Genomic DNA, 21,792 nt, shown 5'->3' with positions numbered 1-21,792 from the left:
AAAAATAATCCGATTGTACTAATTTAGCGTGCGGGAAGGAATAATAGATAAAACCAGGGTCCAGGGCCATAAATCGCTCCCAAGCGTCTACCAGCCCATGATCCCTAACTAACCTTCTTAAAGCCCTCCAAACTTTGGGTTTACGTCCCCGGTACTGGTCCTGATTACCCATGTTTTTACCCACTTCTATATGGATATTCAAATCTCCACATAATACCAGCGGTAATGGTCATTCTATCAGTTCAGAATTTAGGGTATCCAACACGGCCTCGTCAAAGTTCGATCCATAGATAGTACAAAGAGTAAACTTAGTTGTACATATAATACATTCTAGAATGACCCAGTGCCCATCCTTATCCACCAATAAGCAGCCAGCTTGAGAGCAGGAATTCCTGGCTAGTATCGCCACTCCCCGTGTTGACACCATCTGCTGAGTACAGGCTGAGGGTATCAGCCCTAGTTCTTTTAAGAGCCCTCGCCTCTCCCATGCGATCTGGGGCTCTTGCAAACAATATAAATCTGCCTGAATTAATTTTTAATCCTAATGCTACTTTTTTCCTCTTTTGGGGGTTATTAAATCCACATATATTCATTGAGGATTTCCTTAAATTGCAAGCCATTCTTTCTTTTCTAGGCGCCTGCTCTTCTTTGGTATCACCATATCTTCTCTGTCTAACTTTCTTCTTCTGAGATTCAGCCCCTGTCTCGTACTGACTCTCACATCAATCATTTTCCACGACCTCATTTGTACCTTTACATGTTTACACTGAGTGTCCTTCCCCCTACCCCTCCTATTCTCCTTGCCTTCCTGAGATTTCCCCCACATCCCAATCCACAAGCCTTGCCTTGCCTAACCCTTCCTCACACCCACCTGCCCCCATCCCCTCTCCCTCCAATCCCCGAGTACCTCCCCCCACCCCTTTAATCAGCTTCATGGAAAGTATGGGACTGCGCTGTCTCATGATGATGGAATTGTGACCCCCCTGCCTTACCCAAGCCATTCCCGTAATATACCTTATACCCCACAAGATATCCTATAACTACTTGTTAGAAAAAACAATTAATAACAATAAATACCCTTTTTCCCATGTCCGGTGATAGAGAGGCAGGACACAGATGTCTCTTTACAATTGGCTATATAATATTCCGTTACCTATTCATCCCCCCCCCCCTCCCAAAAAAAAAACCCTGTAATAGAGGAGGCAGGGAAAAGGGCGGACCCTCTCCTACCAGCCTCAAAGTCTGAACTCTTTTGCTTTTACTTCAGATGTGAAGTACTGGGTTTAGCCTTCAGCTATCACGTTTAATTTGGTGGGATTCATCAAGTAGACCTGTGCCCCTTTTTTCTGCAGAGGCAAAATTAGTTGGCAAAGTCTCCATCTTTTTTCCACAGTTGTGTGACAAAAATCAGGTCTCACAAAAAAATTGCACCTCCTGGCAGTACGTTTACGATCAGGACGAGCGAGGTCATATGCATCCTGTCTTGCCTGAAAGTTAAGGATAGAGCTTAACATAGCCCTAGACTTAATATCTCCTGCTACTGAAGATTTAGCTGTACTATTAAAAGGAAACCGGTGCGCCCTCTGAATTTCTCTCTCCCATTCCCACTGATTCAGATCCGGAAAAGCCTCCTTAAACAAAGCCACGTGGATCGGATCCCTCCGCTCCTTCCGGTATACCAAGCACTCGTAAGTTGTTACGTCTCAGTCTATCTTCTAAATCTGTTGGTTTCCATTGAGCATCTTCACTTTTTTTTCCCCATTGTGTCCCGAGTGTTCTCTGAGATACCACGTCGTCTTCCAGTCTGGAGAGTCAGGTCTCCACCTCCCCTATGCGTGTCGCAAACTCAGAGCATGTTTTTGCCACTCTGCGAATTTGTGTCTGCATTTTACGACAGGCTAACTGAGTTCTGCGGCTCTCAGTCTTGGACTCCTCTTGATGTTCCATAATACTTTGATAAATAGTTTCTAGGGAGATTGGGCCAGGTTGTGTTTCAGTATCACCATGCATGGCCGCGCCTTCTTTGAGTTGGGTGTTTGTATAATCCCACTGAAGATCTTTAGTTTCCCGAGATATTAGCGAGTGCGTGGCTGGACTGGGCTGTGCGTTCCTTTTTGTTCTGCATTTTCCTAACGGGGATAACTTTATTGTTTCTGCTTGTTCCTGTTCCGAGGCTGGGGAGGACATCTCAGATCCCAGTTCTGAAGAGATCTTTCCTGTCTCTGAATCCAATCCCTCTTTACTTGTCCAGCTTGACTGATCGGATAGTGAAAAAAATGTATCGCTCTGGCCCTGATCCTTGTCACGGGTTGCAATTAGCATCAGGTCTTCTCCATTAGCATGGCTTAAATTATTAAATGTTTCCTGAACCATATCATGACTTCCTTCACCATTTCTATCGGGGAGCTGTTGCTGTAAACTTTCTTTTTGTGTTGATGGCTCATCGCTGCTGGAGTGCCCAATACTCGTAGTATCTGTGAAGTGGCCTAAGAGTGAGGAGGTAAAACAGTCACTCGCCAGCAGTGAAGTCCCGCTCAGCACTTTACTGTCCAAACTCTCTGCTCCTTTCTCTAATCGAGATTCTGGCACATTCACTTCAGACAATAATCCCTCCCGTACCTCTACAGCAGATGAGCACACCACCCCTGTTCCACTTCGAGCTCCCTCTCAAGATTTTCTTTCGCTAAGAATCTTTCAAGCGGCACAGTTTTTAATTTTGCATTTACCTTCTCAATGGGCTCCCCGTTTGGCTTTGTGCTGTGACTTAACTTTGTCTGAAGTTCCTAATGGGCCTGTTAGACTCATCCTCCCCCCGTACTGCGGAAAGCGCCGTCTTCGCTCCCTTCAGCGGCATCCGTCCAACGTTTAGCTGCGGGTGAGCTCTGCTACAGTGTAGCCGGCACGCAGACTGTCTGAAGAAACAGGGTATCCTTACAAGCGTGACTTGCAGGGGTTAGAGCCTCCGAGCTTCCCCACAGTGAATATCAAGGCGCATTCCTCAGGTAAATATCACAGAAGTAGGGATAAGAAATCCACAACTAAATAGCTGAGATCAGGCAGGGAGGATCACACATGGCCATCTCACGCAGCCGCCATCTTGCTTTCCCCGGTAGCTTCAGTGGTCCTGATTCTTATCCAATCCTGGCAAATAAATTTACCTTTCACGCAAAGAATTTATGCAAAGCTGGCAATGCTTCTCTGCTTGGTTTTTTGGCATAGGGTGTCTGATGTCAAGGACAATATCTTACCTGGCCTTCAATTCCTTAGTCTAAAGCTTAGTGTGGTGAGGTGCCTTTAAGCATATGAAAACTTGAAAGAGGAGTTCCGTCCACCAGGCGAGAGACAATTGCTGATATCATTGATAAAAACCTTTCAAGGTTATCTCTTCCCCTACCGTTGCTCGCTGGGTCATGCTTGAGGCAGGCATCGATGTGTCACAGTTCAGCTGCCATTCTGTGAGAGAGGCAATGGCCTCAAAAGCTTTCTCTTTAGGGGCAAGACTAGAGGATATTATTAAACGCCGCAGACTGGTCTTCGAACTCTGTGTTTAAACGGTTTTATTTGAACTCAGTGGTGGACATGGTGTCTCTAGTGGTGGATAACTTCAAACGAGCATCCTCACCTCCGATCCTGACATAGAATGTAAAATTTCCTAGCTTTCGTAAAGGAAAGTTTTGATTCTATTAAAGACACGGAGGCGATGATTAATCCCTCCCTCCTGTGTTCACAGTTTTTTCTCTACCCAGCATCATTTGTTTTTCATAACGGACTATTGAGGGACATTTCATTCCAGGTAAGTAAACCTTGTTGATTGGTTATGGATACACATTCTTTTGGTAGATAATGTGATTGCAGAGTCCAACAAGTGCGGGTTTACAGTTATGAAATATGGTAATGCCTCTTATTGTTTAAGGCGTTTGTTTTCTTATGTTACCATGGATTCTTCATGACCGTTTTTTGTTTCCCAGGTACGGGCTCCAATAAAAGCGAATTATCCATGTTGGTTCTGCAGGTCTCACAAAAGAAAAAGGAAGTGCCTCAGGGGATGTTTGGTTATATGGACTGTAGCTCGGATTTTTGACTGGCGTCTCTATTGTTTGTTCTGTACATCCTTCTCAGGGGCTCTTGGGAAAGGTAGTTTGTTGTTGAACCCTGCTTGAAGTATTAAAGGATAAGAAAGTTTGAGCATAATCTTCGCCTCTGTGCCATTAATAGAAAGCTAGGAAATTTTACGTTCAGTTTGATCTGTAGTCAGATCACAAATCATACACAGACTCCAATTCTAAGATGGCTGTTATAAAGAACTTAATTTGTTATGCATAACTACTTTCCTGACATAATATATGCGCAGAAAAACTAAAGCGAACAGCCTCCTAGATTCTCAACAAAACAAGGCTCAATTGACATAAAATGCCTAATCCTTCACTCTGTATTGTTCCAGATTTGATATGCCACTCTTAGCCTCTGAGGCCCACCTTTATAAGTTTACTTCTAATAATTAGAAAAATACCATAGACAGTATTCTTTGTTTAAAAAAAAAATACAAAGTCCCTTAGAACTTCACATTGGATGAAGTCCTTATTTCATGAAGTGTCACAATGAAATCCCTTGTGTAAATACTTAGCTAAATTAACACTATCTCTTACTTTCTGATCCACACCAAGCACTTTTGTTTGCATTCACTGACATTTTCCATAGCAGGCCCTGGCCACGACATTAAGAAATTGTATCTTTTTGTGTGCTAACATCAAAAGGACTTCATATATTAGACACAAATGTTATGGTGATGCCCAGAATGTGCTTTAACTGCAGAGTTATGATATCATTGGATTTGCTTGACAGTTACTGCTGAAATACTTGAAGATAATTATTTGTGGTTCAGAGAGGACCCGTTTTGGCAGTTCAGACTGGACTGTTTCTCTTGGAGCCATGGCTGATTTGCTCATAGAGGAGTCTGACCTAAGGTGGCTAGGTTGGCATCAAAAACGATGGACTGGGATGTGGCCTAGAGTCATTGAGTGGCTGAGATTAATTCAAGTATTCAGGCCATCACCTTTTTGTATTTTTCATTGTGACACTCTTAAATGCTACAAGTATGCCCAGATGTGGATCCCATGCTCACTGTTCCACTGGTACCAACCTGCACCTGACTTAAGAGGCCCAGCTATGCTGAACCCGGAGTTAGTTTGCTTGTATTCCAGTTTAGGGAGGCCCTGACTTGGCACGTATAGGTCCTTACAGTAGAGTATCAACAAAAAAGATTTGTATTGTAGCAAGGCTGGCGAATGCCATAGTGGATAATTGGGCCACTTGTTACATTTATTAAATGCTAAATTCGGATTGGTGGTTGCTAGAAACATACTTCTTACACTCTTTCAAATCGTATCGTACAGTCCTCTTTAATGGTGAGGTTGGATTTTCAATTGTTAGAAGTGCCACTTTTAGATTATTGCTAATAGAAAAGGGCAACTTGTAACAGGTAACATTTACATGAGTTCAACCAAGTATGATGTCATTTGATGACATCCTTCTTTCATTAAGTATAATTTTTAAATAAACAGTTATTTTGGAATTCACAAAAATTAATTTGCAATGTGACAAGAATAAATCATGATAAGTAGGTGTCTTGTAAGATTTTGTATTAAGTATAGATTATTAGATTAAACATGACGCATAAATGAATGATTTCAGGAGTTAATTGCTGTTTCTACTACATTTGCATTGTCTGTTGTAAAACAGAGATATATAATTACAGCACAATTTAGAGACAAATGGCAATGCACTGAATGTCCACTTTCTGGATATCACAATAGTGTCTATCTTGATGACAAAACATCAGTACATAAGTGAAGACAATTTTCAAAGGAAGGTGGATCAAGCGTCGACGTTTCGGTCTCAAATTAGGCTCATCCACGAAACCATCTTTAGGACGAAGTTGTCTCGTATGAAAGCTTCTGTGTCAGTCGGGCCCGCTAATAATCATAGCTTATACCCTATCCAGGTCCCATGATATGCTATATAGGATTTACCAAAGTAAGTGTTCGGACCCCACATTTGAAAACATTTTCAATTGAAATAGATCTCTGTTCTGACAAAATCTCCATTAGTGATAATGGGTGGTCATGTTTTCATGCAAACAAGTTTCTCAACACCATGGGTGCTGGAAGGACAAGCCCCTTGATGCCCTAATGGATAAAGGTCTATAGCTGACCCCAGGACTAGTGTGTCTAGTGTGTCTTTCCAAGGGCGAGTGCTGCTGACCCTTTTAAACCCATTGAGAACATGATGGCGGAAGGCTTGCACTCCACTGCCCTCCAGATGCCCTGCAAGATGGCCAAGAGGCCATGGGGTCTGTGGAGAACACATCAGAGAAGAATTCTGGCGCAAGGAGCCAGTGAAATCAGCTCCAGCAGAGTGCAATCCAGCGGAACCTGCTGAAAATGTTGCTGGTGGCTACTGCTTGCCACCTGGAGTAAAATGAGTCCAAGATCTTCAAAATCGACCAATCGGGCCTGGTTATGGTCTATTAAAGATCCTTACCTTTGAGCGCTTTTTGCTGAAACAGAGCATGTGGGGCTCTGCCACTCTTCTAAGTGATTATCCCCGGGGAATGCCAGTTCCCAGGGGTCGGTGCAAAATTAATGTAACTATTTCTTCAAGGGAGGGAGCACATCACCGGGCCCTGAAGAAAGGAAGCTGCTCCCCACTGCGGGAATACAAAGGAAGTGATCTCATACGGCGGGAGCAAGATAAGAGATGTTGCCGGTTCCTACCTAGCAGTGGGGTTGTGTACTGTTAGCCAGCAGGGATTGCGGGGGTCTTTGGGCGCTCCCTGCAATCCCTGTTGCGTAGCTTGCCTTGGTGTCCTGGGTATGACTTGGTATCTCCATTTTTAAGAAAAAGCAAAATAAAAGGCACACAATCAAGTAGTCACTGCTCTGGAGCAAGCCCCCCCCCCCCCCTCCCCCAAATAATGCTCTGCAGGGCTTAATTTGCATGAGATTATCCTGTTAGTGGTGGCCCCAGAAGGACAGGGGCACCACCAATGCCCTAGGGGTGTGTTTGGTGGGGGCTGTCAAATTGCAGCTGCCTCCCGTTGGCTAATTTACTAAATTAACCTTCTGTCTCTCAGGTCAAAGGATGCATGTCCTGGGGAGACTTCTGCTTTTTTTTTATTTTTATTATTATTATTTTTTTTTTATAAAGCATTTCTAAGGCTGGAATTTTTGGTTTATATTCTGAGAGTGCACTAATCTTTAGAGATTGGTTCTTTGGCCACGGCCTAACGGTGTATAAAGAAGACTCAGACATGTTATGTTTATTTTAAATGCTTTAATAGTATATTGTTGACAGCGATTTTTCACAATAATGATTGCATTTAAACAAGGGTATTGATTTTAGTGACTTAATGATGCTTTATGACATGTTCTTTTAATGATGACCCCTTGACAAAGTAAATAGGATGGATTTATATTATTGATGTGGTGATCTTTGACCAAGCCATTAGGCTTTGCTTATATGTTGTTGTGATTACCTTTTGACAAAGCCAGTGTGCCTTCATTATTTAAAGTGATTGCTGCTATATTGTGATGATCTATCTGGTATAGGTGGGGGGGGTAATGTGATATTGGGTGCAAATGTGATTTCAGAATTTCACCTAAGGTATGTGTGTTCCTGATGTATATATTTGTAAATTATTAGTAATTCATTGAATGTTAATGTTGTGTGCCAGCGAATAATTACTAGCCTGGGCCTCCTTCCTTAAGTTGGCTTTGGACTGCTTTGCATTGCTACCCTAAGGGAGTGAAGCACTACAGCGGGGTGCTTGGTTCCGAATAGGGGGATGTTGTGGACCTGTTACTTGTGCAGGCCTCACATCCTACACTATTAATAACCCAATTTCTTACACAAGTACATCAGGCAAAAAGACACAGTACATGTACGTTTCTTTTAACTAAACCTTAAAACTTTATTAAGCCACTGTTGCTTGAACGGAGCATGTTCTTTCAGCATTAAAGAATACCCTTGTGCCTTGGGCACAGGATTCCTATTTAAGTTTTCGGACAACTGTCTCGTGATAATGCATTGTGAAATAGTCATGAATGTACTGACAGTAGCCCGGATTCTTGCTTTACACATCTTTGCAATCATTTTTAACATTAGAGACAAGATCTAGACACGGTAATGGTGTAACCATAGATATCTGGACCTCCCCAAAGAACGTGAGTACCAGTATAATTAGTTGAGCCAAAGTGTGGGTACTGCATGACAATCTTTGCGTTGTTTTTGCACTTACAATTACATTAATTTAATGTTTCCTACCAGTGGCAAGGGACTTTGCTCGGACAAGTAGCACACCACCTCATACATTGTGGACCATGAGCGAGAGCTCAATGGGGTGATATGGATTTTAATTCTCTGTCCCATCATAAAAAAATGCTACTCCGCTCACCTCCTTGCCAAGTCATGTGGAAACATTTGAGTAGTGGTGGTGAAATGTCCTTAAGAAGCAATTCCTATCAAATAATTCTTATATTAAGGTGCTAATAAAAAATGAATGTTTTACTTGGTAAGGCTTGCTATGAAATGTAACTGGACATAACGTTGTGCAGTATGTATTGTCCCTAACTTTATTTTTTATTTCTTTCATCATCATCAAATTTCTTTATTCGATTGTATCTCACAATCATAAAAGCAGGTAATGCATACAAATAACACCAATCGACAACCACATAAAATAAATAGCTAAAATGAATCAAGACATGCAACAATTGACACCATATACTAAAATTCATTACGAAAAACTAAGTCCAGTTATTCTTCTAGAAAACAGTATAAAATCAATAACACAATGTTTTTAAAAAGCAAGAACTGTTATCCATACTATTAACATATTAAAGTAAAGGACCTCCATGATTTGCCTAAAGATATGATCTAGCCTTAATTACTGCCCATAAATATAAAGCTAATCCATTACATATTATGAGTGATGGAAGAGACAGCAGATAAATAAATGCTGGGCGACATTGTTTAAAGTGCATGGAACTTAAAAGTGGAGTCACAAACACTTTCCTTAGATCAGAATAAAATTTGCAACAAAAAACGATATGCATTGTACTTTGGTCTGACGCTGGATCACAAGGGCATTTTTCCAGAACTGGGTTCCAGTCGTTGGTAAGCGGGAAACTGACGAGACCATGAAATGTCTCTAGTCTTAGGCGTATGAGGACATATCGATGCCTCGGGTTCAGTACATATTTTAAATATGGTTCCATGCCATCTAATTGCTGCAACAAGAGGTTCCTCCTTTCACTAGACTTCTTTGACTCAATGGCCCACCTCGAGTCAGCTAAGTAGGTAAGACAAATGTTTTTCAGATCTTTCCTAGAGAATGTTTCAATTTTTTTCTGGAGTGGAATACAGCTCAGGGTGGCCCAGGTCCGTAAAAGTTATTTATATAATTCAGCCATGGAATTTGCAGCGAGTGGCTTAATAATTTAGCATCTTCTATAATAGCTAATTCAAGCTAGCAAAATCAGAGGTCCATACTTTGTGCCAAAGTAAAATTGGTTGCATGCTTATTAAGTCTGTAATGTATGTTACCCCCATTTCTGAATGGCACACCAAGGTTGAAGTAGATTTTGGCACACTTAAGATGGACTTTAGAAAGTCATTTTCAGCTAGCTGTAGGGCATTACATTTCCTATATCCCCAAAGGCCTGCCCCATACAATGGAACAGAAACACATTTTGCGTTATAAATTGCCATCATATCTTTAGGGGTCGCCCTACCAACCTTTTTGGAAAAGTTTTTTACAGCCGTAATAGTTTTCGTAAATAGTAGTCTCCTAGACCTAATGGCTTGCAGCCAAGTACCTTTATTATCAAACATAATGCCTAGATATGAAAAGGTTTCTATGTCATCTAGTTTAACACCTTTTAAAATGACTTGGGATTTTTTTACAGATTTTGTGCCACAGGTCATTGAGAAAGTTTTAGAGTGATTAATTCTAAGACCTAAGTCTTCCATGTAATTATCAAAAGTTGTTAACAGTCGCTGCAAGGCTACTGGGGTACGTGCCATCAAGACAGCATCGTCCGCATACATAAGTGCTGGAATCTTTCAGGAACCAGCTTGTGGGAGATCTCTACAAGCAGTAGATAGAGCATCCTCTAATTTGTTAATATATAAGGTGAACAATAGAGGAGCTAAAACACAGCCTTGACGTACCCCCCGCTTTATGGGAAAGGCTGAAGTGCACTCCCCCTGGGACCCATAACGCACCCTGGCATTAGCTCCAGAGTATAATTCCCTGATGAAATGAACTATTGTAGTTTCTAACCCCATATCCAATAAGATGGACCAAAGTTTGCTGTGAATTACACAGTCAAACGCCGAAGTCAAGTCCACAAATACAAGATGTAAAGCTCCTGGCTTGGTCTTCGTGTATTTACCAATTATAATATCTAAATTCAGGGCCTGTTACACAGTCCCTATCCCAGCCCTGAAGCCATATTGTAGGTCCGAAATAATATTATTAGCTTCCGTCCATTCCCGCAACCTATTTAGGACAATGCGTCCAGCAATCTTCACAAGGGTGTCAAGCAGTGAAATTGGTCGATAACATGCTGGATTTTGGCGATCTCCTTTTTAAATATTGGGACGATAATGGGCTCTGCCCAGGTTGGGATAAAGGCTGTGGCACAGGAGGCTCGTAGGACCTGTGTCAATAAAGGGCCCAATAATGAAACATTGGACTTACTAATATCGATTGGGACTCCATCTGGGCCTGGTGCTTTCCCACTCTTACTGGCATTGATAGCATCGATGACCTCATTTAAACTGAATGGTGGAGTGATAGGCTGAAAATCCAATCTATGGACGTTTGCATCTAGGACTAGGTTTTTTGAGGAGTATATTCTGGAAAAATAGGTAACCCACTCCTCTTCCGTAATGGCTATTTCAATAGTTGGTGGCATTCCATCACACAGGAGGGGGGAGTTCACTATCCGCCAAAATTTGGCGTTGTCATTCTGGAGACCTGCGTCGTGAAGAGAATGCCACGCCTCATTTTTGAATTTCTGTTTCCTATTTTTTATAGCCTTTTTATACTCATGTCTGAGAATAGTAATTTTATGTTTATCAGGGTTTTGACTGTGTAGGTACTGTTTAAGTCTCTTATGGGCCTGTGTACATTCGGTATCAAACCACCCTTTGTCTCCCCGTGATCTAGATTTTCCCGTGCTTACTGTGAGATACTGTTTGATTTCAGTAGTGATTGCAGTGAATGCTTTAATACACTCCTGTGATCTAGTGTTGTCTGAAAGGCAAATTTCAAACTCATTAGTGTAGTTGCTCAACAGCTGTTTCATAAAACCTATTGGTTCAATCTGTGACCACCGAATGGAATAAACATTCCTTGCGCCCAGTTCAATATTCCCTACCTTCTCTGCTAGTCCCTTTTGTTTATTTATAGCTTGAGGTAGTACAAGGCTTAGACTTTGAGGATAGTGGTCGCTAAGCGCAATGTCATGTATTTTATACTCAGATGTGCAAAAAACTAAATTATTAGACACTAATATAAAATCAATTGTTGTGTTGGCACATCTACCGTTGAAGGTAGGTTTTAACTGTGAATTACTGTCATTTAAACCATTGCAAAAAAGGAGGTCAAATTTAAATAATACATCGTTCAGTAAATTACCATGGTGGTTCTGTGTAAAATGAAATAAATCATAATTTCCGCCTGTACCAAAGGAGCAGGATTTCTCATCTATTTGGGAACACAGATGAGTATTAAAATCGCCCCCCCACACAATGAAGGTCTCTTTATGCGAGGAATTACATACACAATCCAAGCCTTCCTGCAATAGCTTAAGTGTGGGTAAGAATATTTGTTGTGGGGCATTATTATAAAAATTAATAATCACCGATTGTGCTTTCTTTTTTAATTCACATAGTATCAAATGATCGAACGTGTTAGAAATTGAATTAATAACCTTTATCAAATCAAACTTATTGGAGATAAATGTGCACAATCTGCCTTTTGCCCTGCCCCGTGAACAAGGAACTGCAGGGGTGTGAAATGTCCTAAAACCATTTATGTGGATGGGATCCACGGACCAAGTCTCTTGTAAACATACACAAGAAAAGGATCTTATAAATTCTAGCCAATCCTCATTCTCGATTTTAGTACATAGACCCGCCACGTTCCAAAATAAAAGATTGTCTCCCAATGTGTTTAGGCCCAATCCCGCAAGTACATGTTGTTACTTTCCTTGTTGATGTGGAGGTGTTAGTTTCCATCTCTATGTGAGGTATGGGAGTTGATGTAGAAATGGCCAGGTGAACCGGAACTCCACCTATTGGAGTTTCATCAATAGCATCCTGTCTAGGTAATTTTTCCATTACCATCCTATCGTCTCCTATACTCCCCACCAGGCCATCACCACCCTTCAATAGATCAGGTGCAGTGCTTATCAATATGGGCCTTATCCTGCCCGCAACCTGATCTGTTGGCCGTCAATCAACTTCTTCCAGGGAAAGCTCATCAAATCTGTTCTTAATAGGGACCATGTAACTTCTTTCAGGTCTACTTTGTTGTTTTGCAGAGATTGTGCTAGGTTGGTCATGCCTTGCATTAAAGTTGTAAAAGAAGCCTTAAGGGAGCAGTGAAATGCCATGGTCGGAGATCTGTTGCAAGCTTAAATTTCTCAGAATGTCTTCAACCAATTTTGGGGTTTTAAACGAAAGTACCACACAGTCACCTCTTAGTATTTTGTGGTTCCTGCCCACCCATTTTACCCTTCTAACCATTTTAATGTCTTCAAAAAGTGAATCTGTCATACCAGGTTTCATACGGGTCCCTATCCAATTTGAGGATTTATTTCTCAGTGCTGTCCATGTTTCCCTATTTTCCGCAGGTAGGGTAGGGACATTTGCAAGAACTACCACATAGGGGGTTACAGCAGGAGGAAGGTCCAGTGTATCTCTCAATGTTGGTTTAATATCCAAGGGAAGTTTCCGTCTATTCTGTGAAACCGAACCATTTGTATTCACTTTTGATTGTTGGACACTTCTGGTACTGATTGGTGGGATACAAAGATCTGCGTGTTGTTGGTTAGCCCGAGAAATACTTAATGGATGTTGACACTCTTTAGGAGAGTTTAAATTTCGGGTTAAGTCTATGTCACCACACTGTTGAGAAATTACAGGTGTTGGACCTAAAGACTGAGCCTTCATTAAGTTGAGTATTGACTCCATGTTTTCCTCCACTTGAGTTAGACGCTTTATCATTAACTCAAAGGATGACCTAACTAGATGTTCCAAAGCATTGATAGTGTCTAAGGTGTTAGTTTTTGCTTTGGCTGTAGATTGTTTAGGCCTCTGGCCAGATTTTATGTTGTCAAAATCAATTTGAACTTGTTCCGTGGGTTGAACTCCAAAATTGCCATGTCTGTTTATGGCAGATGGCTCTTGAATAGAGACTCTGCCCTTTCTAACTAGTTTAGGTTTCCTTGTGCGTTTGGGTGATGGTGAATGCTCGTCAGCCTCTGAAATAGACTAATTTAGATAATGGATACATCCATTTGAGCCTTTTATTTGAGTCCCACTTTCCAATAACTTTGTTGATTTTTAGGAGATTGATGCTGACGAAAGAGGATTGCTAGGATTAGGTGAAGATCCCGACGGTCACTTCTGAGTTAAAATCCTTTCCTCACCGTTAGTAATCTGTTTGTCGATTGCACCCATTGCTCCTGAAATAAATTTTAGTATTGAAGAGTGATCTTTATGAGAGGTAGTATCTTTTGCACTAAGCTGCTTCCTCTTGCCCATTTTTAACTAATTACTTTGTGCTAAGAGATTCAGCCAATGCTACTCTAAAGCGCTTCTAGCTAATAACTTGGGCTGGGAAAGCAACACAAGTAGGACAGCCTATAATAGTCTTATAGCAACACAAAATGAAAATAACCTTATCAGGGTACAAAAGTCTGTTAAAAGAATTGCCTGTAATAATATACGGTTATTCACTCAACAACGAAAGTAGCAATATGAAGATACCTGCCTAAATTCCTAATGACCACATACTTACAAGTTCCACAGTCACGGAAAAAATATCAGGGGGGGCCCAGCCCAGCCTCTTCCTGTCGATGATGGGCGAAGGACTGGCCCGCCCTTGGCCCGGGCGTCGCCCGCGCACGTCCCACGAGGCGGGAGCGCAAGTACAGTTTTAAAGGGGCTTCCGGCCCTGCCCCCGGCACACTCCAAGCGTGCGTCCCGCGAGGCGGGAGCGCAAGCACAGTCTTAAAGGGGCCTCCGGCCCTGCCCCCGCTCCAGGCGCACTCCAAACGCACGTCCTGTAAGGCGGGAGCGCAAGTACAGTTTTAAAGGGGCCTCCGGCCCTGCCCCCGCTCCAGGCGCGCGAGGCAGGAGGGCAAGTACAGTTTTAAAGGGGCCTCCGGCCCTGCCCCCGGCGCACTCCAAACGCACGTCCTGTAAGGCGGGAGCGCAAGTACAGTTTTAAAGGGGCCTCCGGCCCTGCCCCCGCTCCAGGCGCGCGAGGCAGGAGCGCAAGCACAGTCTTAAAGGGGCCTCCGGACCTGCCCCCGCTCCAGGCGCACTCCAAACGTGCGTCCCGCAAGGCGGGAGCGCAAGTACAGTTTTAAAGGGGCTTCCGGCTCTGCCCCCGCTCCAGGCACACTCCAAGCGCACGTCCTGCGAGGCGGGAGCGCAAGCACAGTCTTAAAGGGGCCTCCGGCCCTGGCCCTGCTCCTGCTCCAGGCGCACTCCAAACGCACGTCCTGTAAGGCGGAAGCGCAAGTACAGTTTTAAAGGGGCCTTCGGCCCTGCCCCCGCTTCAGGCACACTCCAAGCGCCGGTCGAAATAGTTGCCTCTTGTGCCTTGTAAGCTGTGATCAATTTAGGCATTCATATTGTGTTTGATTTATTGTATCCTGAAATCCGAACAAAATATCCTTTTTATATATAACCTGTCACTGGTGCACCTGGAATACCAGATCATTGCAATCCACACACTGGCTGAAAATAGTGTTTAACTAGATGAATAATAATTAAACCATGCACCTTGAAATTCACAATTCTCAGTGCATGTCACGTTCTTCCTGTTTGACTGTACTGTTTTCATCCAAACTGGTTATTCACTTCCCCGCCTAGCTTTCAAGTTTACCTCTCCCTCATATTTATGGTTTACCAATCCCACAGATCCTTGTGTTGGTGTGCTGCTTTTCACTCGACCTTTCTCCCATTCTTCCCGACAGGTGTTCACTGGTTGCTGATGTCCTTTTGGGTTGCATCTCTGCAGACTGATATTATTACTAAGACGTGTTACTGGAAGATCTTCAATATCCTACTAGGCGCAGTGTATATTTTCTGCTACTTAAACCTCCGTGACGGTACATCCAGATGCAGAGCCGTCATGTTTTACTCAGTAAGTCTGTTAGTGTTCTCTCTGTGGGTACCATGTATGCTTGGGTGGTAGTGTCACGTGAGTCTCATTTTCAAACACTGGCTTACTTTATGTAGTATATCTGCCAACAAACACTATGGCTCCTTCGAGTATCTAAGTAGTAAGTTGCTTAATCATTCATGGCTAAACACATTTGACTCATAACAGTCAGAAACTTTACAAAAAATGTAGTTCACGGGTATTCTTTTTAATTATCACATTGATACACATACTGGACACTAGACAACATACAGTGTAACAGAATATTTATGTTACAGTTTATAACAAAATATTTGTATTAGAGACCATTAAAGATACTTATACTAAAAGGTGCTACAGATGTGAAAAACACAATGACAAAACGATGGTGAGTCAAATGTGCAACAAATAGTGCAATTCATTTGAGCCACGTACAAAATGTATTGCTGTCAAAATTATTGCACATACATGTATGTTATCCAGTATTGGATCTTTCATAAATTCACATGCTTGAATCATCCCCGTCGTCGAAGTGGGAGTCCCACGGTACATAAAATAGCAATAAATAATAAATAAATGTTTTTTGCCATAGGCTATAATGGAGTCAGAGCTTGCTCATATAGCCTATCCATGTCCTTTTGTGAAAGGACCCAAACCTGCCTGCTGTCCAATCAGGCACCAGCACCCTCTAGAACCTTCTCCAGAGAAGCTCCCTTCCTCAGATTTTCTACCGCACGTCGTGTGAAGGGAGTCTCCCTGAGCTCTGCTCAGTTTTTTCTTCTACTTCAGAGATTTTCTCTCAAGAAAGCTTCAAATATGTCAGATTCTTCTAGAAAAGGCCTTTTCCGCCCTTGCAAGACCTGTGGGAAGAAAAGGCTCCATGTGGATGACCCACATAAAGAAGGTTTGTACTGTCTCTACCCACAACATCAGGTTAAGGACTGCAAAATATGTCGCATCTTCTCCACAAAGACCCTCAGAGACCGGGAGGGCAGACTCCTGACATGGTTACAGGCCAAATCCTGTACTTCAGGTGAGGAGAGTGGGTCAGAGAGGCCACATAAAAGGTCCAGATCTGAGGACCTAGGCCACATAGAGAAATCCAGAAAGAGGCAGAAATCTCATCATGGGAAGGGCTTACAGACTTCAGTCTCCTCTGAGCCTTCCTCTCCTCTTCAAAAGAAGGAGTCTTACCATCTGTCTCCTTCTTCAGAGCCTTCTACTTCTGGAAAGATGACTCTGAAAATTAGAACAACGACGACGACCGTGACGACGACGACAACGACGGTACCTACATCTACCGTCTCCACTTCATCGTCGACGAGACCGTCGTCAGCGTCGACGACCTTAACATCGACTGTAAGGGGTCTGATCCCTTCTCTCCAGACTCCATCGGCACCGTCGACGACTGCCCCGTCGACTATAACCTCACCCACGTCATTCTCATCGGCGCTATCGCCATCGACGGGGTCAAAGAAGCTACAGTCGACGACACTACCGTCGACTAAACTATCGTCGGCGAAATCATCGTCGGCGACTCCACCGTCGACGAGACCACCGTCGACGGAAAAATCTGCACCATCCACGGCTGCATCAACTTTCACGCCATCGACAGCAGTGATGCCTAGCGGACACGTTGAGGCCATTCCTACCTCTTCCAGGTCTCCAGCTCTCCGAGCCATGGTCAGCATCAGAAGTCTACCTGCACAGGACGTTTATCCTACCGACACATCTCCAAACAAGGTGTCGGCTTTAATACCCAGTCATCTTCTTGACTGGGAGGAATCGGACGAAGGTCCTTTTGGAGATGCACATAGCCCTTCGCAGCTCCATGTCAAATATCAAGATGACGATGAAGAGAATGAGTATGAACAGTATCAACCATACTACTCTCATCAGGACCAATACTATGAAACACGGGAGCCTCAACACAGAGACACCGTAGAAATGCCTTCCTCCTTAATCCAGGATTTACAATCCATGCTTCAGGATTATAGGAGAAGGTTTCCAGCGGAAGGTCAACCACCGGCGCCGGTCTCTACGGTGACGCCAGGTAATGCTCCTCCTCCTCCAGCTACTCCAAGATCAACATAACACTCGGTGTTAGCTGCACCCCCCAGAGATGAAGGTTCCACTTCAGGGGAAGAAGAACAAGAAGAAGGAGAAATTACTCCACAACATCCTACAGAGGAATGGGATGATTACTTGGCCCCCACTCCTTCTCCACCACCTCCTCGCCCCTCTGATTCTCCGCCCGAGGACATAGGTGGTTTCCATAATCTTATGGACAGAGCCGCAGTACGTTTCCACCTACCAACATCTGTCTCCCAATCGGAATGTTTCCTGCATGATTTCAAAGAACAATTACGGAAGTCGGTACGGTCCATTCCGATTATTGATTACATTTGGAGCGAGGGCACAGAGATTATGCGGAATCCGGCTACTGTTCCTCCAGTTCCACAAAAACTGGATAAAAAATATAAGGCGACCAAAGATTCTCCGGCATCCCTTACTGGCCATCCAAAGCCTGATTCTTTCATCTCACAGGCTGCTCAAAGGCGCTCCAAAAATCCATCAACGCCTATCTCCACTCCTCCAGACAAGGAAGGTCGCCGACTGGATAATATAGGCAAAAGATTCTCCTCAATGTCTGCAATCACTGTCAGGGCAGCGAATTCATTAGCAATTTTAGGCCGATATGATCGTCAGATGTGGTCAGACATGCAACCTTTCCTGGACCTCATCCCAGAAAATAAGCAAGAAGAGGCACGAAAGATCCTACAGGAAGGTGAGCGTGCGTCGGAAGAGATTATTGACTGCGCTCTGGACATAGCCTCTACTGGTTTCCGCCAACTAGCGGGCGCCGCTGTCTTACGACGACAAGGTTGGCTCAAGGCCACATCCTTCAGACCAGAAGTGCAGTCCCGAATTCTAGACATGCCTTACGATGGGGAATCTTTGTTTGGCAAACATGTGGATGACGCACTTCAAACCATTAAGACGGACACAGACACGGCCAAGTCCCTGGGTACCCTGCAGTACAGGAAGCAGCCCTTTCGAGGGGCTAGAGGGAGAGGTTTCACCTCATTTCGAGGTTCCTTTCATAGACAGTACCAGCAATCGCAGTACAGGCCTTCATACCATCAGCAGCACAGGCAATCATCGACTGCCTCCTATACCAGACAGGCAGGGAAACGAAGACATGGGTCACAATCCAGAGATCAACCCAGAAAGCAATGATTTTCCACAGGCACCGGCTATGCTCCCTCAATGCCCGCAACATCAACAAATAGGAGCAAACATTTCCAACTTCATCCAAGAGTGGAAGAAGATAACATCGGACAAGTGGGTGCTAGATATAGTGACAAGAGGTCATACCCCGGAGTTCACAGAAAAGCCACCGCTTCACCCACCAACATCAGGCAGCTCTCTCCACCTTCGTCTGCTTCAAGCGGAAGTCCTCAGCCTTCTGGCCAAAGGGGCTATAGAGGCAGTTCCTCTGCAGCAACGAGGTCTCGGATTCTACTCCCGTTTTTTCCTCATAAGAAAGAAGTCGGGAGAGTGGCGTCCTATATTAGACCTCAGGAAGCTCAACAAGTTCCTTCGGAAACAATCCTTCAGGATGATCACATTGTCAGATATCTTGCACCTCTTGAATCCTGGAGATTTTATGACAACCTTAGATCTCCAGGACGCCTACTTCTACGTTCCAATACACCAAAAACATCGCAAATATCTCCGTTTTACAGTAGCCGGTGCCCATTATCAATTCAGAGTCCTGCCATTTGGCCTCAAATCAGCTCCGAGAATCTTCACGAAATGCCTTGCCCCAGTCGCAGCCTCCCTCAGAAGCAAGGGTTTCCAAGTGTTCCCTTACCTGGACGACTGGCTCATAAAAGCTCCGTCATCTCTACTAGCCTCAAAAGCCACAGATGCCTGGCTAAGACTATTCAACAGTTTGGGTCTAACAGTGAACCTACAAAAGTCAGTCGTGTTCCCCGCACGCAGGAGAGTTTTCCTGGGAGCAGAATTGGACACTATCCAAAACAAGGCATATCTTACCCTAGCAAGGCAGCAGAAGCTGACTCAATTGGCTGTCACAATCTCCGCAAGAAAGTTCGTTTCAGTACGACTATTCAAATCGCTTCTGGGCATGATTTCCTCAGCCATAGTCCTAGTACCGCTGGCAAGACTCAAGATGAGACCTCTACAAGAAGAACTACAACTCCAATGGACCCAGTCACAAGGATCCTTCGACGATTTAATAACCATCACACCAAGGATTCGGCAGACGTTAGAATGGTGGTCCCACATCAACCACCTCTCCCACGGTCTAACCTTTCTGGCACTTATAGCAGATTGCGTTATCACCACGGACGCCTCCCTGGAGGGATGGGGAGGTCACTTACAGGACATGCGCATTCAAGGCAGATGGTCCAAGTTCCAAAAAGAGATGCACATAAATCTGTTAGAACTGAAGGCGATTCATCTTACGCTCAAAGCTTTTCTGCCACGCATCGCAGGATCATCCGTGTTAGTCAGAACAGACAACACAACAAGCATGTTCTACATCAACAAGCAGGGAGGAACAAGATCCCTCTCCCTCTCAAGGGAAGCTCAGTCTCTCTGGAACTGGCTCACACGGAACAACATCCGCCTCAGGGCAGAGCACCTGGCGGGGGTCAACAATGCTCTAGCGGACTCTCTCAGCAGGACAGACGACAACTGTCACGAGTGGGAACTCAACCAGACCATACTCGAGAGCATTTTTCAACGATGGGGTCGGCCGATCCTCGACCTGTTTGCCACCAACCTGAACGCCAAATGCCAGTTTTACGCCAGTCGATACCCACTCCCGGGGTCGTGGGGAAATGCTCTTTTGATAAGATGGTCCGGGATCTTTGCATACGCTTTTCCCCCCATTCCACTGATTCCCAGACTCCTCAGGAAAATGAAGACCGAAGGCTGCAAGATCATTCTCATAGCCCCCAAGTGGCCGAGGCAGTACTGGTACACGGAGCTCCTCCTCCGGTCAATAGCCAATCCAGTCCGTCTCCCTTGCAACCACAATCTTCTATCGAAGAATCAGGGTCTCATCTTACATCCCGACCCAACTTCACTGCACTTGCATGCTTGGCTCCTGAGTTCAGAGAGTTCCAAGATATGAACATCGACCAAGAATGTAGGCTCATATTATCTAAAGCGCGAGCGGAGAGCACGAATAAGACATACAAATTAAAATGGAAGAGGTTCTGTGTTTGGTGTTCTCAGAACAATTTTCACCCATTTCAAATCAATCCTGAGCAAATACTTCCTTACCTGCTCTCCCTTTCCAAGGCTGGTCTTTCCTATGCATCAGTCAAGATTCACCTAGCAGCTATAGCCTCTTACAGACGATCGGCTAACATGCCGTCTATTGGTTCAACCAGAGTCATCAAACAGTTTATGAAAGGGCTGTTCCGCACCTTTCCTCCAGTTCGCTTACCTCCGCCAGAGTGGCACCTTAATATTGTTCTCTCCCAGCTCATGAAAGCCCCTTTTGAACCCATCCATAGAGCTGAACTCAAGTACATCACCTGGAAAGTGTCAACCTTGCTCGCTCTCACCTCTACCAGAAGAGTCAGTGATATACAAGCGTTCACTACTAAAGAACCCTTTTTAGTTTTTTCTGAGGATTTCATTATGCTCCGAACCAATCCCAGATATATTCCCAAAGTTCCATCTTCATTCCACCTCAATCAACCAGTTATTCTACGAACCTTTTTTCCAAACCCTACTACGATAGCAGAGAGAACTCTCCATTCTTTGGACATTAAACGATGCCTAAAATTTTACCTGCAAAGTACCAAGAACATCAGGAAATCAGACCAACTCCTAGTATCTTATTCTCTGGGACGTCAGGGAACAGGAGTAACCAAGGCCACTATAGCCCGATGGATTTCTTCCACAATCCAATTTTGTCACACCAAGGCAGGAAAACCCTTGACTAGGCGCCCGAGAGCCCACTCTACAAGAGCAGTCTCCACATCGGCTGCTTTGTTTCAAGGTATTGCCCTTGAAAAAATTTGCCAGGCTGCGACATGGAAAACCACACACTCCTTTACGCAGCACTATTGTTTGGAGTCATCACAAAGAACAGACTCTCTAGTAGGACAAGCTGTGCTACGCCATCTCTTTCATTAAGGTGAGACCTTTCCTTAGTTATAGTCATATGGTTTAAGATGCAGATAACCATGTTTCTATTGTGTTTCCTGGTGAAATATCTAAAGTGTACGTATGTATGTACTTATTAATATGTATGCAGATAGATGGATTTTATCTATATTTATATATATATATATATATAT

The 21,792-nt window shown here is 43.9% G+C and overlaps 1 protein-coding gene across 2 annotated transcripts in view; it reads left to right on the top strand.

Annotated features, from left to right (window-relative positions):
- The window catches only part of XKR5 (XK related 5), a 155,038-nt gene that overhangs the window by 101,437 nt on the left and 31,809 nt on the right, over positions 1-21,792 (top strand). For both annotated transcript variants that reach the window (XM_069236149.1, XM_069236150.1), the window contains exon 5: positions 15,279-15,448. In XM_069236149.1, coding sequence (XP_069092250.1) covers positions 15,279-15,448 — 170 coding nt within the window. The remainder of the gene's footprint in view (positions 1-15,278; positions 15,449-21,792) is intronic.

This window comes from Pleurodeles waltl, chromosome 5 (assembly GCF_031143425.1).
Source record: "Pleurodeles waltl isolate 20211129_DDA chromosome 5, aPleWal1.hap1.20221129, whole genome shotgun sequence".
NCBI classification, from domain to species: domain Eukaryota; kingdom Metazoa; phylum Chordata; class Amphibia; order Caudata; family Salamandridae; genus Pleurodeles; species Pleurodeles waltl.
Note: the sequence above shows the minus strand (reverse complement) of the source record. Positions and strands in the feature narration are given on the sequence as shown.